At 44.8% G+C, this 17,403-nt stretch overlaps 1 protein-coding gene across 8 annotated transcripts in view; it reads left to right on the top strand.

Moving 5' to 3' along the window:
* LOC140463365 (A-type potassium channel modulatory protein KCNIP2) overlaps positions 1-17,403 on the top strand; it is a 364,768-nt gene that overhangs the window by 336,749 nt on the left and 10,616 nt on the right. For all 8 annotated transcript variants that reach the window (XM_072557215.1, XM_072557220.1, XM_072557218.1 and 5 more), the window contains 5 exons: positions 5,541-5,665; positions 6,866-6,935; positions 9,917-9,987; positions 10,871-10,978; positions 13,653-13,757. In XM_072557215.1, the coding sequence (XP_072413316.1) occupies positions 5,541-5,665; positions 6,866-6,935; positions 9,917-9,987; positions 10,871-10,978; positions 13,653-13,757 (479 nt within the window). The remainder of the gene's footprint in view (positions 1-5,540; positions 5,666-6,865; positions 6,936-9,916; positions 9,988-10,870; positions 10,979-13,652; positions 13,758-17,403) is intronic.

The following is a 17,403-nucleotide window of genomic DNA, read 5'->3' as shown; positions in this document are numbered from 1 at the left end:
TGTATTGAAATAAACATTGAATTATGGTGTTTTCATTTGGGACTTGCTGAGACTGCGCAATGGACAGCAAGCATTAAACCAGGAAAAGACACTCAGCCCTTGTGTGTTCCAGGTTTTTGCACTGCAGGATCCAGATGTTTCCCAAGGTTCTCCGATACTCCCAACCTCCCCGTTTCCTGCAAGGCAGTGTTTCTCAAATGTTCCTTACTCTCTGAGAAATTAGGTTCATCCTGTGAGCAGCCTCCAATTTGTTGTTTCTCTGCTTGTTTTAAATTTGCTTCCTCCCAATCCTCCTATGCCAAACAAGTTCTATGTAATATCCCGTACTGTTTGTTCACAGAGTCATCAAGGTCATTCCATGAGGGCTTTTCATTTCAAGGGCACAGAGACAAAGCAATCTTGCTACAATTCACTCAGATCACACTGTGTGCAGCTTTGATCTTCAGCGTTGAAGAAAGATGCACTCATGTTGGAGGGGATTGGTACAGTGAAAGTTCACTAGTTTTAACCCTGGGATTGGAGTGGTGGGGAGGTTTGTTCTATAATGAGTGGATTGGACCGACATCCTCTGGAGTTGAGAAAAATGAGAGGTGGTTTAAGTGAACCATGAACGATTCTGAAAGGGTTTGACATGGTTGAAATGGAGACTGTTTATGCTGGTCGAGGAATCCAAACTGTAGTGGGATGGGAGTAGTCTCTGGATAGAGGACATAGATGAAGAGAAATGACTCCACCTATAGAGTTGCGCTCCTCTGGAATTCTGTATATCAGAGGTTGTCCTGGATTTCTCTCATGTATTTGAGGGAAGCAGAGACCACATGGGAAGGCAGAGGTTGAAGCTCAAGACCAGCCACAATCCTAATGAATGATGGCGCAGGCTTGATGGGCCAAATGGCCTACTCATGCTCCTCTTTCTTATGTTCTTGTGATGTCATGACAGAAGAGGAGGCCACTCAGTCCACTGTTCAGGTTCTTTCTCTCGAGCTGAACCATTAAAAATAAAATTATAGTCCGTGTGCAGTGTTAAGGTTTTTTTCATTGTCTCAGTGACAATGTGATTATTAACCTCCCTTTTCATTCATCTACTGCTAACTGTTCAGGCCATGTATCTTTGTTACCCAATCACTAAACCAGCCAAATATCATGCACCACCTCAAAGTCCTTCATTGGTCTGAGAAGCTCCAATACATCATCCCATTAATACTCTCAGTCCCAGTGAGAGAAGGCTAAATCCTTTTGTCTCACACATTCCTTTCATTTCTTCTCCTGCTCTAATGGATGTCTTCACACACTCCCATTTTACAGTTTGAATATCTCTCCAATGAGTTTGCAAAGTGGACAGTTTGCAACCCACAGTCAAATAGATTTGCATTTATGTAGTGCCTTTCACGGCTTAAGGTCATTCCCAAAGTGCTTTACAGCCAATGCAGTAGTTTTGAAGTATAGTTACAGTTGCAATGTAAGGGGAAGTGGTGGTGAATTAGTGCACAGCAAGACCACATGGAAAAGCAATCATGTGGTAGTGAACAGATTAATCTGTTTGAATTATGCTGGTTGAGGGATGAATATTGGTCCCAGGATGCCAGGGAGAACTCCCTCACTCTTCAAAATAGGAAGGACAGAGGATTTGGAACAATAAGTTAAAGGCGACAGCTCCAATAATGTAGACCATCCTCAGCATCGACCCTCTGACAGTGCGACACTCCCACAACACTGACCCTTTTTACAATATGGTACTCTCTCAGTGCTGACCATCAGACAGTGCTCCCTCAGAACTGACACTTTGACAATGCAGCACTCCCTCAATGCTGGCCCTCCAACAGTGCAGCACTTCCTCAGTCTTAACGTTCAATAGTGCAGCACTCCCTCAGTGCTGACCCGCCAACAGTGCAGCACTCCCTCAGTGCTGACCCTCAGGCAGTGTAGCACTCCCTTAGTACTGACCCTCTGTCAGTGCAGCACTCCCTCAGTGCTGATCCTCAGGCAGTGTAGCACTCCCTCAGTACTGACCCTCCAACAGTGCAGCACTCCCTCAGTGCTGACCCTCTGTCAGTGCAGCACTCCCTCAGTGTTGATCCTCCGACAGTGCAGCTCTCCCTCAGTACTGACCCTCCTACAGTGCAGCACTCCCTCAGTGCTGACTCTCTGACAGTGCAGGACTCCCTCAGTACTGACCCTCCAACAGTACAGCACTCCCTCAGTACTGACCCTCTGACAGTGCAGCACTCACTTAGTACTGACCTTCCAACAGGAGGCACTCCCTCAGTATTGTTCTTCTGACAGTGAAGTTCTCCCTCAGAACTGATCCTCTAAAAATTTGGTGCTCCTTCAGCATTGACCCTCTGATAATGTGGTGTTCCCTCAGTACCAGTCCACTGGTGCACCTCTGGAGTAAAGGTAAAGTCGAAATAATCTGATAAAATCATAGGCCTGCTCTCTCATTAGAAAGAGAGAGACGACTGGTGGTGGTTTAGCCTGAGCAGCGCCACACCTCAGCAAGAGGAGAGATTGATATACAGGTGGATGCTGAGATGGCATCTGAAATGCCCCTTCTCCCCTTGACATACAAAGCACTGATGAGAATCCAATATTCACAAGCCACATTCAATGCAGGACAATATAAAGCAGCCATCTGCAAGTGCAGGAAACGTTCGATATTTAAAATACACCACGGTATAGGATGGCTCCTAAATATGAGCATTTGTAAGTCAGACATTTATAAATTGGGGACCTCCTATATTCTATTGGGTTCTCATCAGTGTTTTGTATCTCAGGTGGAGGAGGGGCATTTCAGATGGCATCTCAATACCCACCTGTATATCACCCAGGGATTCAAGAATTGGGTGCTGTCAGTGCAAAAGCTTACGGATGGGACAAGTTCTCTGCAGATCCTCAACCTCAAATCCAAACAGGAAAGTCCAGGCTCAAAAAGCCCTAATTAAAATCGGGGTCCCATGAAGCCAATCAGGATCCCACTGAAGAATGGTGTGGTTTCCTTCAATCTCCACCTCCATTCATATTGGTTATCTCCTCAGTCATCATGGCTCACTCACCTTCCCAAATTAGTTCCACATTCCCATCCCATTTTACATTTACACTTGGTGTTTTTATTCCTAAACCTCTACAGAAGGTCCAGAACATTCCCTCAGCCCTGCTGTTAAGTCAAAGAAGGGTCTTCATTCTTGTATGAAGTGGGTTGAAGCTCTGGGAGTTGTCCTCTGGAGTAATTGTATGGTCTCTATTGAGCAGTTTCCAGGACTATACAGTCCCCACCTGACCTTCCTGTGTACCAATGAATGGGGCAGGTTGTCAGATGAAGATAGGCAGGATGACTGGTGTTAAGAGACAGCGATGAAAGATTTTGTCGCCCTCATCATTCCTCTCATTACAATGATGCTAGTTTTTCCCATTTTAATTCATTCTTTAACAGGATGTGGGCATCAGCTACTGGAAGGAGAAAGTGAGGACTGTAGATGCTGGAGTCCTCACTTCCTGAAGAAGGGCTCATGCCTGAAACGTCGATTCTCCTGCTCCTTGGATCCTGCCTGACCTACTGCGCTTTTCCAGCAACACATTTTCAGCATCAGCTACTGGGCCAACATTTGTTGCCCATCTGTAACTGCTCTGGAGCAGGTGATAGTGAGTTATCTTCTTGCAAACCATTTAATGTAGGGAGCCCAACAGTTGCATAATGGAGGGAGTTTCAGGATTTTCTTTTGGATTAAAATCCAAGGGAAACTTGTGATGAGCAATAAATGCCAGAGACGCCCAAATCGCATGAGTGAATAAAAAATACATTCTGACCCAGCGACACTGAAGGAATGGTGATATATTTCCAAGTCAGGACGGTGAGTGGCTTGGAGGGGAACTTGCAGGTGGTGGTGTTGCCTTGTATCTGCTGCACTTGCCATTTTAGTTGGTAGAGATCACAGGTTTGGAAGGTGTTGTTGAAAGCAACAGCAAATTGCTGGGCATGGTACACATTGCTGCTGCTGAGTACAGATGGTGGAAGCAGGGAATGGTTAAGGTGGTGGATGGGTTGTTAATTATTGTGTTGCTTTGTCCTGGATATCGACAAGCTTCTCAGCTGTTACGTCCAGAGTGGCACTTCACTCTTCTATCACACTCCTGTGACTTGTGTCGTGTAGATGGTGGTCAGGCTTTGGGAGGTCAGGAGGCGAGTTACTCACTGCGAAATACCCAGCCTCTGAGCTGCTCATGTAGCTGCTGCCAGTGACTATCTGCTCAACGTTGATGCTGGGAGACAAGGATGCAGTCGAGTGTCAAAGGGAGATAGTTGACCTCTTTGTCACACTCACAAGTTGCAAATGGTGTTGAGGCTTTGGGTAGTAAGGAGATAAGCCATTTACTGCACAAAGTCCAGATAGTTCCAGGAGCAGTGATGTGATCACAGTTCTGTGGCTACCCTCACAGATTGGGTACACTTTCTGTGCAAGATCTCTGATGCCACCCGTGGGTGTGCTCATTTCATAGAATTGCAGACTATCATGCCTCAAGAGAAGGCTGTTCAGCCCATCGACTTGTTTCCTCCCCTCTCCTTCCCAGTGACCTGAAGGCACAGAGTGGGCTGCTGATGAGATTGGTTGACTCAGCACCAACTGGGCTTGGATCTGGAGTCTTATTGGTTGTTGTGTTTTAGGCAATGCATCTATTGAATGACTTACTGAGGAAACAACATTGCTTGTTACTTCAGAGCTCAAAACTTGAATTGTAAATACCAGCTGCTACTAGTCCAGTTGCCAGCTTTCAAATGTGTAATTTCATGAGTGATACCAAACAATATTTTCACAACATCTTTCTCCCAAAGATGTCATGAGCACCTTAGCAAACACACATTCTCCACTGCTGATCCCAAGAGAGGCTTGTTTCAAATATACCAGGGAATGAAGTGAAATATAAGATTTTCAGGATCTTGACAAAGGTACAGAGGTAGCAGGGGTGTGGAACTTCAGTTCATGTGGAGAGATTGAAGAAGCTGGGATCACGGTCCTTACAGTAGAGAAGGTGAAACGGAACTTCAATATAGAGGTGTTCAAAATAATGAATGGTTTTGGGAAAATCGATGAAGAGAAACTGTAGGAGACTAGAGGATATAAAATGAAAACAATTGGCTAATTACAAAGGGGAAGATGAGAATTTTTATTGTTTTGATCTCGTACGCACTGCCTGAAAGAGCAATGATGCAGATTCATTTCCAAAAGTGGATTGAATAAATGTTGAAGAGAAAATTACAGAATTATGGAGAAGAGGAAAGGTGTATAACTACTCAGGTGGCCCGATCAAAGGGTGAGCACAGGACATGATGTGCCAAATGGTCTCACTCAGTGATACATCTCTTGATGATTCCATTACCTCACTGAGACCCTGGGATTACATCTTTTTCATTTGAATTAGCACTTGAGTTGACAATGATCATTCATTTATCCATTATCCATCCGTTTTCCCAGTTAACTTGGCACCCATTAGGAAAGCTTCATCTCTAACTTTGTTTCTTTGTCTCTCCCTCTTTATCCATCCAGACAGCATTGAGGATGAATTTGAACCATCCACAGTGTGTCACCGACCTGAAGGCCTGGAACAGCTTCAAGGGCAAACGAAGTTCACCAAGAAAGAACTCCAGGTCCTCTATCGAGGCTTCAAAACTGTGAGTTCTTGGGTGGATTAAAACAACGAAGTAGCTGTTCCACGTGGTGGCTAACCACAGACCGCTCACTGTAACACACACCGGGTCAGAGGGTTGTGGGTTCAAGTTCAACTCCAGGGACTTGTGGACATCATTCAGGCCTCTAGTGTAGTGCTGAGTGATTGCCACCCTGTCAGGGATACCACCTTTAGCATGAAACAATAAACTGAGGACCTGTCTGTTATCGGAGGTGGACGTGGGAGATTAAATAGCCCCTATTTCAAAGACAAGTGTGGGGTGTTGCTCCCGGTGTCCAGGGCAATATTTAGCCCCTGAATCAAGATCACATGATTTTATGCCTGTCTCATACCTGCTTGCGGGAGCTTGCTGTGCTCAAAGGGGCCTCCATATTTCCCACATTACAACAGCAACCTTATTTCAAATGAATTTCATTGTCTGTCAAGTGATGTTGAGAGGCTGTGCAGAAATGCAAGTTTTCTCCTAATTTGACTGTGCACTAAATGTCAGTGTTCACTTACTTGTTCTCCAGCTAAAGAACCGAGTTAGTATTCTGTACTGGGTAGTTGTTAAGCTCCAGTCAGAACTAAAGAACATACACACTCGTTGTTTGTTGCAACCCTCGGACAGGGAGGATTTATTCCGAAGTTGTACATTCTGCAAAGCACAAAACAATCTGAACAAGCTCCTGAGCCTATTGACTTGCTAGTGTTACATGACTCACCTCTTCAAGTGTCCCACATCAACTATAGTACATAAACCTAAATCTTTATTATCATAGAGGTCCTTTAGTGTGGAACCAGGCCATTTGGCCCAACATGTCCACACTGAACCTCCGAAGAGTATCCCATGCAGACCCAATTGCCTACCCTATTACTTTACATTTGCCCTGACTAATGTACCTAACCTATATCCCTGATCAGTATAGGCAATTTAGCATGGCCAATCCACCTAACCTGTATATCTTTTGACTGTGGGAGGAAACTGGAGCACCTGGAGGTGACCCACACAGACACAGGGAGAACATACAAACTCCACACAGACAGTCGCCTAAGGCTAGAATTGAACCTGGGCCCCTGGCGCCATAAGGCAGCAGTGCTAACCACTGAGCCACTGTGCCGTGTTGAAATCATAACTGTTTGATCAATGCTCTGTACAGATTGCAAACTGAATTTGATGTTTACTTGTGTCCCTTGCTGCCAGGAGTGTCCCAGTGGTGTTGTTAATGAAGAGACATTTAAACAGATTTATTCCCAGTTCTTCCCTCAAGGAGGTGAGTGGAAACTCTGAGTTCTAGGTCTATAGTAAGACAATGGTTATTTTACTGGTTCAGTAACTCATAGGTCTGGATTAATAATGCTTCAATGGCAGTTTAATAATTTTGTTTTATTCATTCATGGGATGTGGGTGCCACTGGCTAGACCAGCATTTACTGGTCATCCCTAATTATCCAGACGGAAGTTAAGAGTCAACCATATTGGTGTGAGTCAGAGTCACGTGTAAGTCAGACCAGGTCTCTAAGTCAGCAGTTCCCTTCTCTGAGGGATATTCATGAACCAGATGATTTTTCTCCCCCAACAAGCAACACTGGTTTCATGGTCATCATTAGACTCTTAACTCCATATTTTTATTGAATTAGAATTCCACAGCTGCCAGATTTAAGCCCAGGTCAGCAGAATATTACCTGTGAACTCTGGGTGAGTAGTTCAGTGATAATACCACTAGACCATCACTTCCCCTCAATTTGAATTGTCTTTGAAAAATGGCTGGGGTTGGTAAAAGCAGCTGTGTAGCTGAGGAATGTGGGCTGAAAATGTGTTGCTGGAAAAGCGCAGCAGGTCAGGCAGCATCCAAGGAACAGGAGAATCGACTTATGCCCGAAATGTCGATTCTCCTGCTCCTTGGATGCTGCCTTAACTGCTGCGTTTTCCAGCAACACATTTTCAGCTCTGATCTCCAGCATCTGCAGTCCTCACTTTCTCCTCCTAGCTGAGGACTGTCCCAATGAGTCCTTGGATGCACCATCAAGGAAGAAGGTCTGCTGTCCTTGACTGATCTGGGCTGACATCTGACTCCTGCAGATCCATTGCTGTGTGATTCACTCTGAATTACACTCTAAAATGTCCCACCAAAGTCTCACTGTGTCAAATTCCCGATGAAAGGCTTTTGTCCGAAACATCAATTTTCCTGCTCCTCAGATGCTGCCTGACCTGCTGTGCTTTTCCAGCACCACTCTAATCTAGACTCTAATCTCCAACATCCCTTTATTGGTCAGAGTATTGAGTACAGGAGTTGGGAGGTCATGTTGCGGCTGTACAGGACATTGGTTAGGCCACTGTTGGAATATTGCATGCAATTCTGGCCTCATTCCTATTGGAAAGATGTTGTGAAACTTGAAAGGATTCAGAAAAGATTTACAAAGATGTTGCCAGGATTGGAGGATCTGAGCTACAAGGAGTGGCTGAATAGGCTGGGGCTGTTTTCCCTGGATCATTGGAGGCTGAGGGGTAACCTAATAGAGGTTTACAAAATTATGAGGGGCATGGATAGGATAAATAGACAAAGTCTTTTCCCTAGGGATGGGGGGTCCAGAACTAGAGGGCAAAGGTTTAGGGTGAGAGGGGAAAGATATAAAAGAGACCTAAGGGGCAACTTTTTCACGCAGAGGGTGGTATGTGTATGGAATGAGCTGCCAGAGGAAGTGGTGGAGGCTGGTACAATTGCAACATTTAAAAGGCATTTGGATGGGTATATGAATAGGAAGGGTTTGGAGGGATATGGGCCGGGTGCTGGCAGGTGGGACTAGATTGGGTTGGGATATCTGGTCGGCATGGACGGATTGGACCGAAGGGTCTGTTTCCATGCTGTACATCTCTATGACTCTATGAATCTATCTGCAGTACCCACTTCTGCCTCACTGTGTCAAATACCAAGGCACCTTTGAATGGGTAACAATTATGCATGCAGCCAGTGATTCTAACATTCTCAGAATTATAAAACAATTGACCCTTTCATGACAGGCAAAGCAATGCCTGAACTCAGCCATACAGGTAGCATGGGATCAGCACAGATCAGCCAACATTCAGAAACACACCTCTAGGCTAGTGTTTATTTTGTCCCATTGAAAGATAATGAAGGTTCAGAGTTTCAGTAGTTTAGCCATCAGACAGATACTATAAGACTGATAGATTTTATAGATAGATTTAGAATTTATTACCACGTGTACTCAAGTACAGTGAAAAGTATATAATGTCACCACACATGGCGCCATCTTAGGTACCAAAGTGCAAAAAAAATTAGGTACAAAGTATTTAAGCATTACTTCATTGAAACATAGAAAAATAAAGAAAGAATGTAATAGTTAACATTCAAGTCTTTTGTCGTCTAAACTAGGAAAATGAAGGAATAGGTTAAAAGTTAAAAGACTCTCAGGGATGTGGCTTAGAGGCTAGGCCTAACAGACTGGGGAATTATCAGCAAATGAGTGACAATCATTCTTCATGCATTCTTGAGACATGAGGTCACTGGCTGAGCCAGCATTTATTGTCCATCCCTAATCACCCATGAGAAGGTGGTGGCGAGCTTCTTTCTTAAATTACTTCAGTCCATTTGATTGCAGGGACACCCACTGTGCTGTTGAGGAAGGAGTTAGCAACTATGAAGGAATATTTCCAAGTCAGGGTGGTGAGTGGCCTGGAGGTGAACTTGCAGGCAGTGGTGATCCCTTGTATCTGCTGTCCTTGTTGTTCTGGTATCTAATCCCGTGCTACATCTGTCTTGGGAGTGTTTGATGGGGACAGTATGGACAATGTTTTATTTTCAGTTTAAAAGAGTAGAGGGAGTTTTATTTTCAGTCCAGAAGAGTTGACAAAGCTTTACTTTCAATTGAAAAGAGTAGAGGATGCTTTACTCTGTCTCTAACCCAACCTGCTGGATTAGTGGTGCTGGAAGAGCACAGCAGTTCAGGCAGCATCCAACGAGCAGTGAAATCGACGTCGATTTCGCTGCTCGTTGGATGCTGCCTGAACTGCTGTGCTCTTCCAGCACCACTAATCCAGTATTTGGTTTTCAGCATCTGCAGTCATTGTTTTTACCTTCTAACCCAACCTGTTGTAAAAGTGTTTGATGGGCACAGTATAGAGCGAGCTTTAATCTGCATCCATCTGCTGGAAAATCTTGTGCACTGAAAGTAAGTGAATGAATGAGCTGAACATTATTGTTTCAATACTGAAGATGATATGCTTTCCATTGCAGACTCCAGCATGTATGCACACTTCCTGTTCAATGCTTTTGACACAGACCACAATGGCTCTGTCAGTTTCGAGGTTAGTGAATCTCCTGCAACTCTGGCTAAGAATGGGGAGCTGGGGCAGGGAGTATCTTCCTGTTAGATTTTGAAGTACCAAAGTAGATATGAAAGACAGATTGTGGATGTTATGCTTTTTAAAAACATTTCAAGACAGAGATGATACGGTCAATTGATAAAAGAAGGGTGACAGGAGTGAAATAATAGAACCAACAGTGTCAAAACAAACCATTTGGCCCATCAAGTTCACTCCAACTCTCTGAAGAGCACTCACCCAGACTCCTCCCCCCCCCCCCCCCCCCCGCCCCCCAACCCCATTATCGGAAACCAGCATTTCCCATGATCAATCCACCATTTTGGACTCTGGGAGGAAACCGCAGCACCTAGAGTAAACCCATGCAGACATAGAGAGAATGTGCAAACTCCACATAGACAGTCACCCGAGGCTAGAATCAAAACCAAGTCCATGGCACTGTGAGGCAGCAGTGCTAATCACTGAGCCATCATGCCGTAGATGTTCTACATATTGGTCACAGTATAATCTAACAGTCTCAAGAGGTGCAGCACAGCTCCTGACGAGAACTGTTCACGTGATAAGTATCTGTTCTATATTACTGTATTGTCAGTAAAGAGCAAGTAACTAGTTAGCCAGACATGAGTTACGTGTGTAGGTGTTGCAATGGGCTGCATTCATAGCTGCCTTTAAGAGTCGGGTGTAACACAACTTCAGCCTAAGCAAGTCTCTTAACCAGGCAGCACGGATTAAAGGGAACAGGCTCTAAGCTTTGCAAGTCTAAAGTATGATTACTTACCATGTTTGAGAACCAGAGGATACCAGAAGACAGATTACACTCACTGTTGCTGGAGCAGATCTTATAGTTTCTCATTTTGTCTTCTCACAGAACTTTGTGACAGGTTTATCTGTCATTCTCCGTGGGACTATTGATGACAAACTCAGCTGGGCATTCAACCTGTATGATTTAAATAAAGACGGCTGCATAACCAGAGAGGTAAACTGGTGATGAGGGAGGGCGTGGAATGAATGATTAATAATTTCTCTTAAATGCAAGGGGGAGAAAGGAAAGTGAGAGAAAGAGGACAAGAGAGAAATAGAGTGTGAGAGAGAAAGACAGAGAACAAAGGAATGGAAATTATTTTGTACTTCTCTTGCACTTTTCTCATTACATTCCAAAGTGCTCTGCAGCTGGTGAAGTACTTTGGAAATGCGGTCATTTGACATCATGTGGGAATATCCTCCAAGAGCTCCAATCAGCAGCTGACCTTGATAATAGGCACAGCTCCCATGAGTCCTTTGGGTGGTCTAACCTACAGAGAGTGGATTAGTGGTGCTGGAAGAGCACAGCAGTTCAGGCAGCATCCAAGTAGCTTCGAAATCGATGTTTCGGGCAAAAGCCCTTCATCAGGAATAAAGGCAGTAAGCCTGAAGCGTGGAGCGATAAGCTAGAGGAGAGAGTGTCATTTATTCAGGTGGGAAGCTGGCAAGTAGGGACTCCACCATATTCCAGATTCCACTGTGACTAACGTGTGGGTGGAAAGGTTATCCCATCTTCCTGTCAATTGAGCCTTCACAGAAAGAAACAATGTGGGGCTCTCTCACCTGTGATTGAGACTGACATTGCCTCCACAAGATTCTGCCCTGTATCGATCATAATATTGTCACTCATTTCAGTGATGCTCCATCCAACAAGACAGAATCTCTGGTCTGTTTGCTCTGCTGTGGTGTGAGCTGTGACTCAGTGAGCTTTACTCTTACCTGATTTGGAGGTTCCAGGGTTCAAGTTCCACTCTAGAAAGTCAAGCACTTCATTCAGATTAACATTCCCAGTGCAGTGCTCTGAGAGAGTTGCCCTGTCACAGTGAGGTTTGAAACCCAGGTACCATCTGGTTTCTCATAAGGATGTGAAATAGCCCAGAACCCACTATTTTGTCTTCCCCAAGTCCAGCTCAAAATTGATTCTTCAGTGAACGACTATTTGATTGTGATCATATTGCTTTCTGTGGAGGCTTGCTCTGCATAAATTGAATATGTTTCCAGCATTATAACATTATAACAATACTACAAAATTGGCTGTGCAATGTTTTCAGATACTCTGAAGTTGTGAAAAGTGTTATTCCAATGGGAGTTGCCACTTCTTTCCCTGAAGGTGCAGAGGACAGTGGAAGTGGGTGATGAATTGCCATTTTCATTTGTCTTGGGAACCAGGGTTTTCCTGGTCCCTACAGTCAGTGGGTCTGAGACTAAGATTCTTAGCCAGAAGAAAACAGGTCTCAACATCACTGAATAATCCAGAGCTTGAACAGACGCAGATGTCTGCACGGACTCTGGAGACTGTAAAAGGGCCTTGTGTCACTATAGTCAATGTGCATGAAGGCCATTGAGATGTAGCATGTGTGAGCATGTGTCTGTACGTGTGTGTGTGAGTGTGAGTTTGTGTCTGTGTGAATGGGAGACAGAGCTTGTGTTTGTGTGTGAGTGTGAGAATGTGAGAGCAAATGTGTGCCTGTCTGTGTGAGTGAGTATATGACTTGTGAGTGAGCGTGTGTCTGTGCTTGAGAGCGAGCATTTGTCTGTGTGTGAGACCAAGTGTGTGTCTGTGTGTGAGCACGAGCATGTGTGTAACAGCGAGTGTGTGTTTGTGTGAGAGCAAGCTTGTGTCTGTGGGTGAGTGAAAATGTGTTGAGAGTGAACGTGTGCCTTGAGTGAGCATGTGTCTGTGTGTGAGCGTGTCTGTGTGAGTGTGTGTGTTTGTGCGTGAGAGTGAACATTTGTCTGTGTGTGAGAGCAAGGCATGTGTCTGTGTGACAGAGTGTGTGTCTGTGTGTGAGAGACTGAGCATGTGTCTGTGTGGCGAGATTGAGGACTGCAGATGCTGGCGAATCGAGTGGAGTGTGCTGCTGGAAAAGCACAGCAGATCAGGCAGCATCTGAGGAGCAGAAGAGTCGATGTTTCAGGCAAAAGCCCTTCATCATGTGTCTGTGTGACAGAGTGTGTCTCTGTGTGTGAGAGACTGAGCACGTCGGTGTGTGAGAGACTGAGCATGTCTGTGTGTGAGAGCGAGCTTGTGTCTGTGTGTGAAACTGAGCAAGTCTGTGTGTAAAAGCAAGTTTGTGTCTGCGTGTGAGAGAATGAATGTGTCTGTGTGTGACAGTGAGCACCTGTCTGACTGCATGTGTTTGTGTGTGTGTGTTAGACTGAGAGTGTGGCTTAATCTGTAATAGTGGGAGTATGAATGTGTTTGTCTGTGTGTGTGTGAGAGTGTGTGCGTGTATGAGTGTAACGCCGTGTATGATTGTGAGTATGTGTATATGAGTGCGAGACTGTGTGTATGTGTGTGTGTGTGTCAGTGTGGGACAGTGTATAAGAATGTGCATAAATGTGTGCTTATGAGTGTGAATGTGTGTACTCAGTTGAGGATCATACATTGGTGTTAGAAGCTAAGAATACAAGAACAAATGGAATGCAGTGGTTCAAGAAGGCAGCTCAACACCATTTTCTCAAGGACAACTCGGGACAGGCAATAAATGCTGGCCCAGCCAACAATGCCCCCTGTGTTGGTGGCTGTGTGTTCTAAAATGAGTTTGAGTTTGACCCCTAGTTGAACTGATCTGAAGGGAGATGGCAAGTGGTGTCTGATTAATTCTTTTCCTTTGACCTCTTTGCAGGAAATGCTGGATATTATGAAATCCATTTACGACATGATGGGAAAGTACACCTACCCGACAGTGAGGGAGGAATCGCCACAGGAACACGTGGAAACCTTCTTCCAGGTAAGAGGTCATGGGTTCAAAATTCTGACTATCTGATGTAACATATGACTTCTGATGAAGAGTCACTGGACTCGAAATGTTAAATCTGCTTTCTTCCCATAGGCTGCCAGACCTGCTGAGTGTCTCCAGAAATATCTGTTTTTGTTTCTCCAGCATCTGCATCTGTTTTATACAAGAGTAGAGGACACTTTGGTCTGTATCTAACCTTGTGCAGGACCTGTCCTGAGAGTGTTTGATGGGAATGGTCAGAAAAGGGCTTTACTTTTAGTTTAAAGGGATAGAGATGGCTTTACTTTCAGTTTAAAAAGTAGAAAGGACTTTACTCCTATGTTTTACCTGCCCTGGGTGTGTTTTTTTTAAATATTCACTTGTGGGATGTGGGTGTCACTCGCTAGCTAGCATTTATTGCCTGTCCCTGGTTGCACTTGAGAAGGTACTGAGCTGCCTTCTTGAACTGCTGCAGTCCACATGCTGTAGGTTGACCCACAATATCTTTAAGGAGGGAGTTTCAGGATTTGATAGTGAAGAAAAGGTGGTATATTTCCAAGTCAGGATGGTGAGGTGTTTAGAGGGGACTTTAAGGTGCTGCTGTTCCCATGTATTTTCTGCCCTTGTCCTTCTAGATGGAAGCGATTGTGGGTTTGGAAGGTACTGTCTAATGATCTTTGGTCAGTTTTTCAGGAGATAGTATACACCACTGTTACTGAGCATCAGCGGTGCAGGAAGTCGACATGGTGCCAATCAAGCAGGCAGCTTTGTCCTGGATGGTGTTGAGCTTCTTCAGTGTTATTGGGGTTACATCCATCCAGACAAGTAGGGAGTATTCCATCATACTCCTGACTTGTGCCTTGTTGATGATGTACAGGCTTTGGGGAGTCAGGAGGTGAGTTACCTGCCACAGTATTCCCAGCCTCTGACCTACTCTTGTAGACACTATTTATATGGTGAGTCCAGTTGAATTTTTGGTCAAGGATGATACTGGGGGATTCAGTGATGGTGACGCCATTGAATATGAAGGGGTTTGGTTAGATTGTCTCTCATTGGAGATGGTCATAGCCTGCCATTTGTGTAGTGTGAATATTACATGCTGCATGTCAGTCCAAGCCTGGATATTGTCCAGAATTTGTTGCATTTGGCAATGGACTGCTTCAGTATTTGAGGGGTCATGAATGGTGCTAAATATTATGCAATTATTATTGAACATCCCCACTTCTGACTTTATTATGGAGGGAAGGTTATTGATGAAGCAACTGAAGATGGTTGGGCCTAGGATACTATCCTAAGGAACTCCTGCAGAGATGTCCTGAATCTGAGATGACTGACCTCCAACAACCACAACCACCTTCCTAAGTGGCAGGTGTGATTCCAACCAGTAGAGAGTTTTGCTCCCTGATTCCAGTTTTGCTAGGACTCCTTGAGGCCACACTCAGTCAAATGCAGCCTTGATGTCAAGGGCTGTCATTCTCACCACACCACTGGAATTAAGCTCTTTTGTCTGTGTTTGCAACAGAGGAAGTAATGACATGAAGAGTTGGGTGGCTCTAACAGAACCCAAAACTGGGTATTGCTGAGCAGAAGCTGCTTGATAGCACTATTAATGATGCCTTCCATCACTTTATTAATGATGGAGAGTAGACTGATGGAGCAGTAATTGGCTGGGTTGGATTTGTCCTGCTTTTTATGTACAGACATACCTGAGCAATTTTCCACATTGTTGGGTAGATGCCAGTGTTGTACAGGAATGGCTTGGCGAGAGGAGCAGCAAGTTCTCGAGCACAAGCCTTCAGTACTATTGCCCAAATGTGTCAGGGCCCATAGCCTTTTCATTATCCAGTGCCTCCAAATATTTCTTGATATCACGTGGAGTTAATCGAATTGGCTGAAAACTGTAGACTGTACCAGAAAGGAGGCAACGATGGATCATCCACTCTGCTCTTCTGGTTAAAGATTGCTGCAAATGCTTTAGCCTTCTATTTTGCACTGATATGTTGGTTTCTTTCATCATTGACGAAGGGGATATTTGTGGGGCCTCCTCTTCCTGTGAGTTGTTTAACTGTCCACCATGCTGGATGTGACAGAACTGCAGAGTTTAGATCTAATGAGTTGGCTGTGGGATCATTCTGTCTATCATTTGCTGCTTATGTTGCTTGACATACAAGCTGTCCTGTTTGGTAGCTTCACCAGGTGGACACCTCATCTGCAGGTATGCCTGGTACAACTCCTAGCATGCCCACCTGCACTCTCCTTTGAACCAGGGTTGATTCCTTGGCTTGATGGTAATGGTTGAATAGGGGACATGCCAGGACATGAAGTTGCAGATTGTGCTGGAGTACAGTTCTACTGCTGTTGATGGCCCACAGTGCCTCATAGATGGCCAGTCTTGAGTTGCTATATCTGTTCGAAGTCTGCCTCATTTAGCACAGTGATAGTGCCACATGATACAATGGAGGATATTCTCAATGTGAAATTGGGACTTCATCTCCGTAAGCACTGTGCTTTAGTCACTCTTACCAATACTATCATTGACAGATGCATCTGCAAGTATGTTTTTCCCTCTTGTTAGTTCCCTCACCACTTGCCACAGACCCATTCTAGCAGCTATGTCCTTTAGGACCCAACTAAAGTACTGCTGTCAAGCCACTCTTGGTGGTGGAAGTTGAAATCCCCCACCCAGAGTACATTTTGCACCCATATCACCCTCAGTGCTTCCTCCAAATGTTGCTCAACATGGAGGAATACTGATTAATCAACCGAGGGAGGACAGTACGTGGTAATTAGCAGGAGGTTTCCTTACCCCTGTTTAATCTGAAACCGTGAGACTTAACAGGGTTCAGAGCCAATATTGAAGATTCTCAGAGCAACCCTGTCCTGACCATATACCACTGTGCTGCCATCTTTACTGGGTCTGTCCTCCCAGTCAGACAGGACATATCCAGGGATGGTGATAGTGATGTCTGGGACACTGTCTGTGAATATGACTGTGTTAGGCTGTTACTTGATTAATATGTGAGACAGCTCTCCCAATGTTGGCACTAGCCCCCAGATGTTAGTGAGGAGCCCTTGCAGGGTCGACAGAGCTGTTTCTGGTGTTGTCCTTCCCAGTGCCTAGGACAATGCTGGTAGTCCACCTGGTTTCATTTCTTTGTTGAGACCTTGAGACAACTTGGCTTGCTTAGCCATTTCAGAGGTCAGTTGAGAGTGACTAAATTGCTGAGAGTCTAGAATCACCTGTACACCAGATGGACTAGATGGATTTTTCCAATAGTCGACAATGGTTTCATGGTTATCAGTCGATTCTTAATTCCAGATACTTTTCATACAATTCAAATTCCGACATCTGGTGCGCAACAATTCAGTCCCAGATCCCCAGGACATTACTTGGGCTCTGGATTAATTGGTTAGCGACAATACCACTTGACCATCACCTACTGCTGGGGACACTGTCGAGAGAGAGCTGTACTTTACTTTAGAGCAGTAGAAGGAGCTTTACTCTGTATTGAATACTGCCTAACACACACTCCCACCCCAGCTGTAACTGTCCTGGGGGTATTTGAAGGAGACAGCATGAAGGGGGCTTTACTCTGTAAATAACCCCACACTGCTGTACCTGTCCTGGGAGTGTTCGATAGGGACAGCTAGAGTGAGC

Source organism: Chiloscyllium punctatum, chromosome 38 (assembly GCF_047496795.1).
Source record: "Chiloscyllium punctatum isolate Juve2018m chromosome 38, sChiPun1.3, whole genome shotgun sequence".
NCBI lineage: Eukaryota > Metazoa > Chordata > Chondrichthyes > Orectolobiformes > Hemiscylliidae > Chiloscyllium > Chiloscyllium punctatum.
Note: the sequence above shows the minus strand (reverse complement) of the source record. Positions and strands in the feature narration are given on the sequence as shown.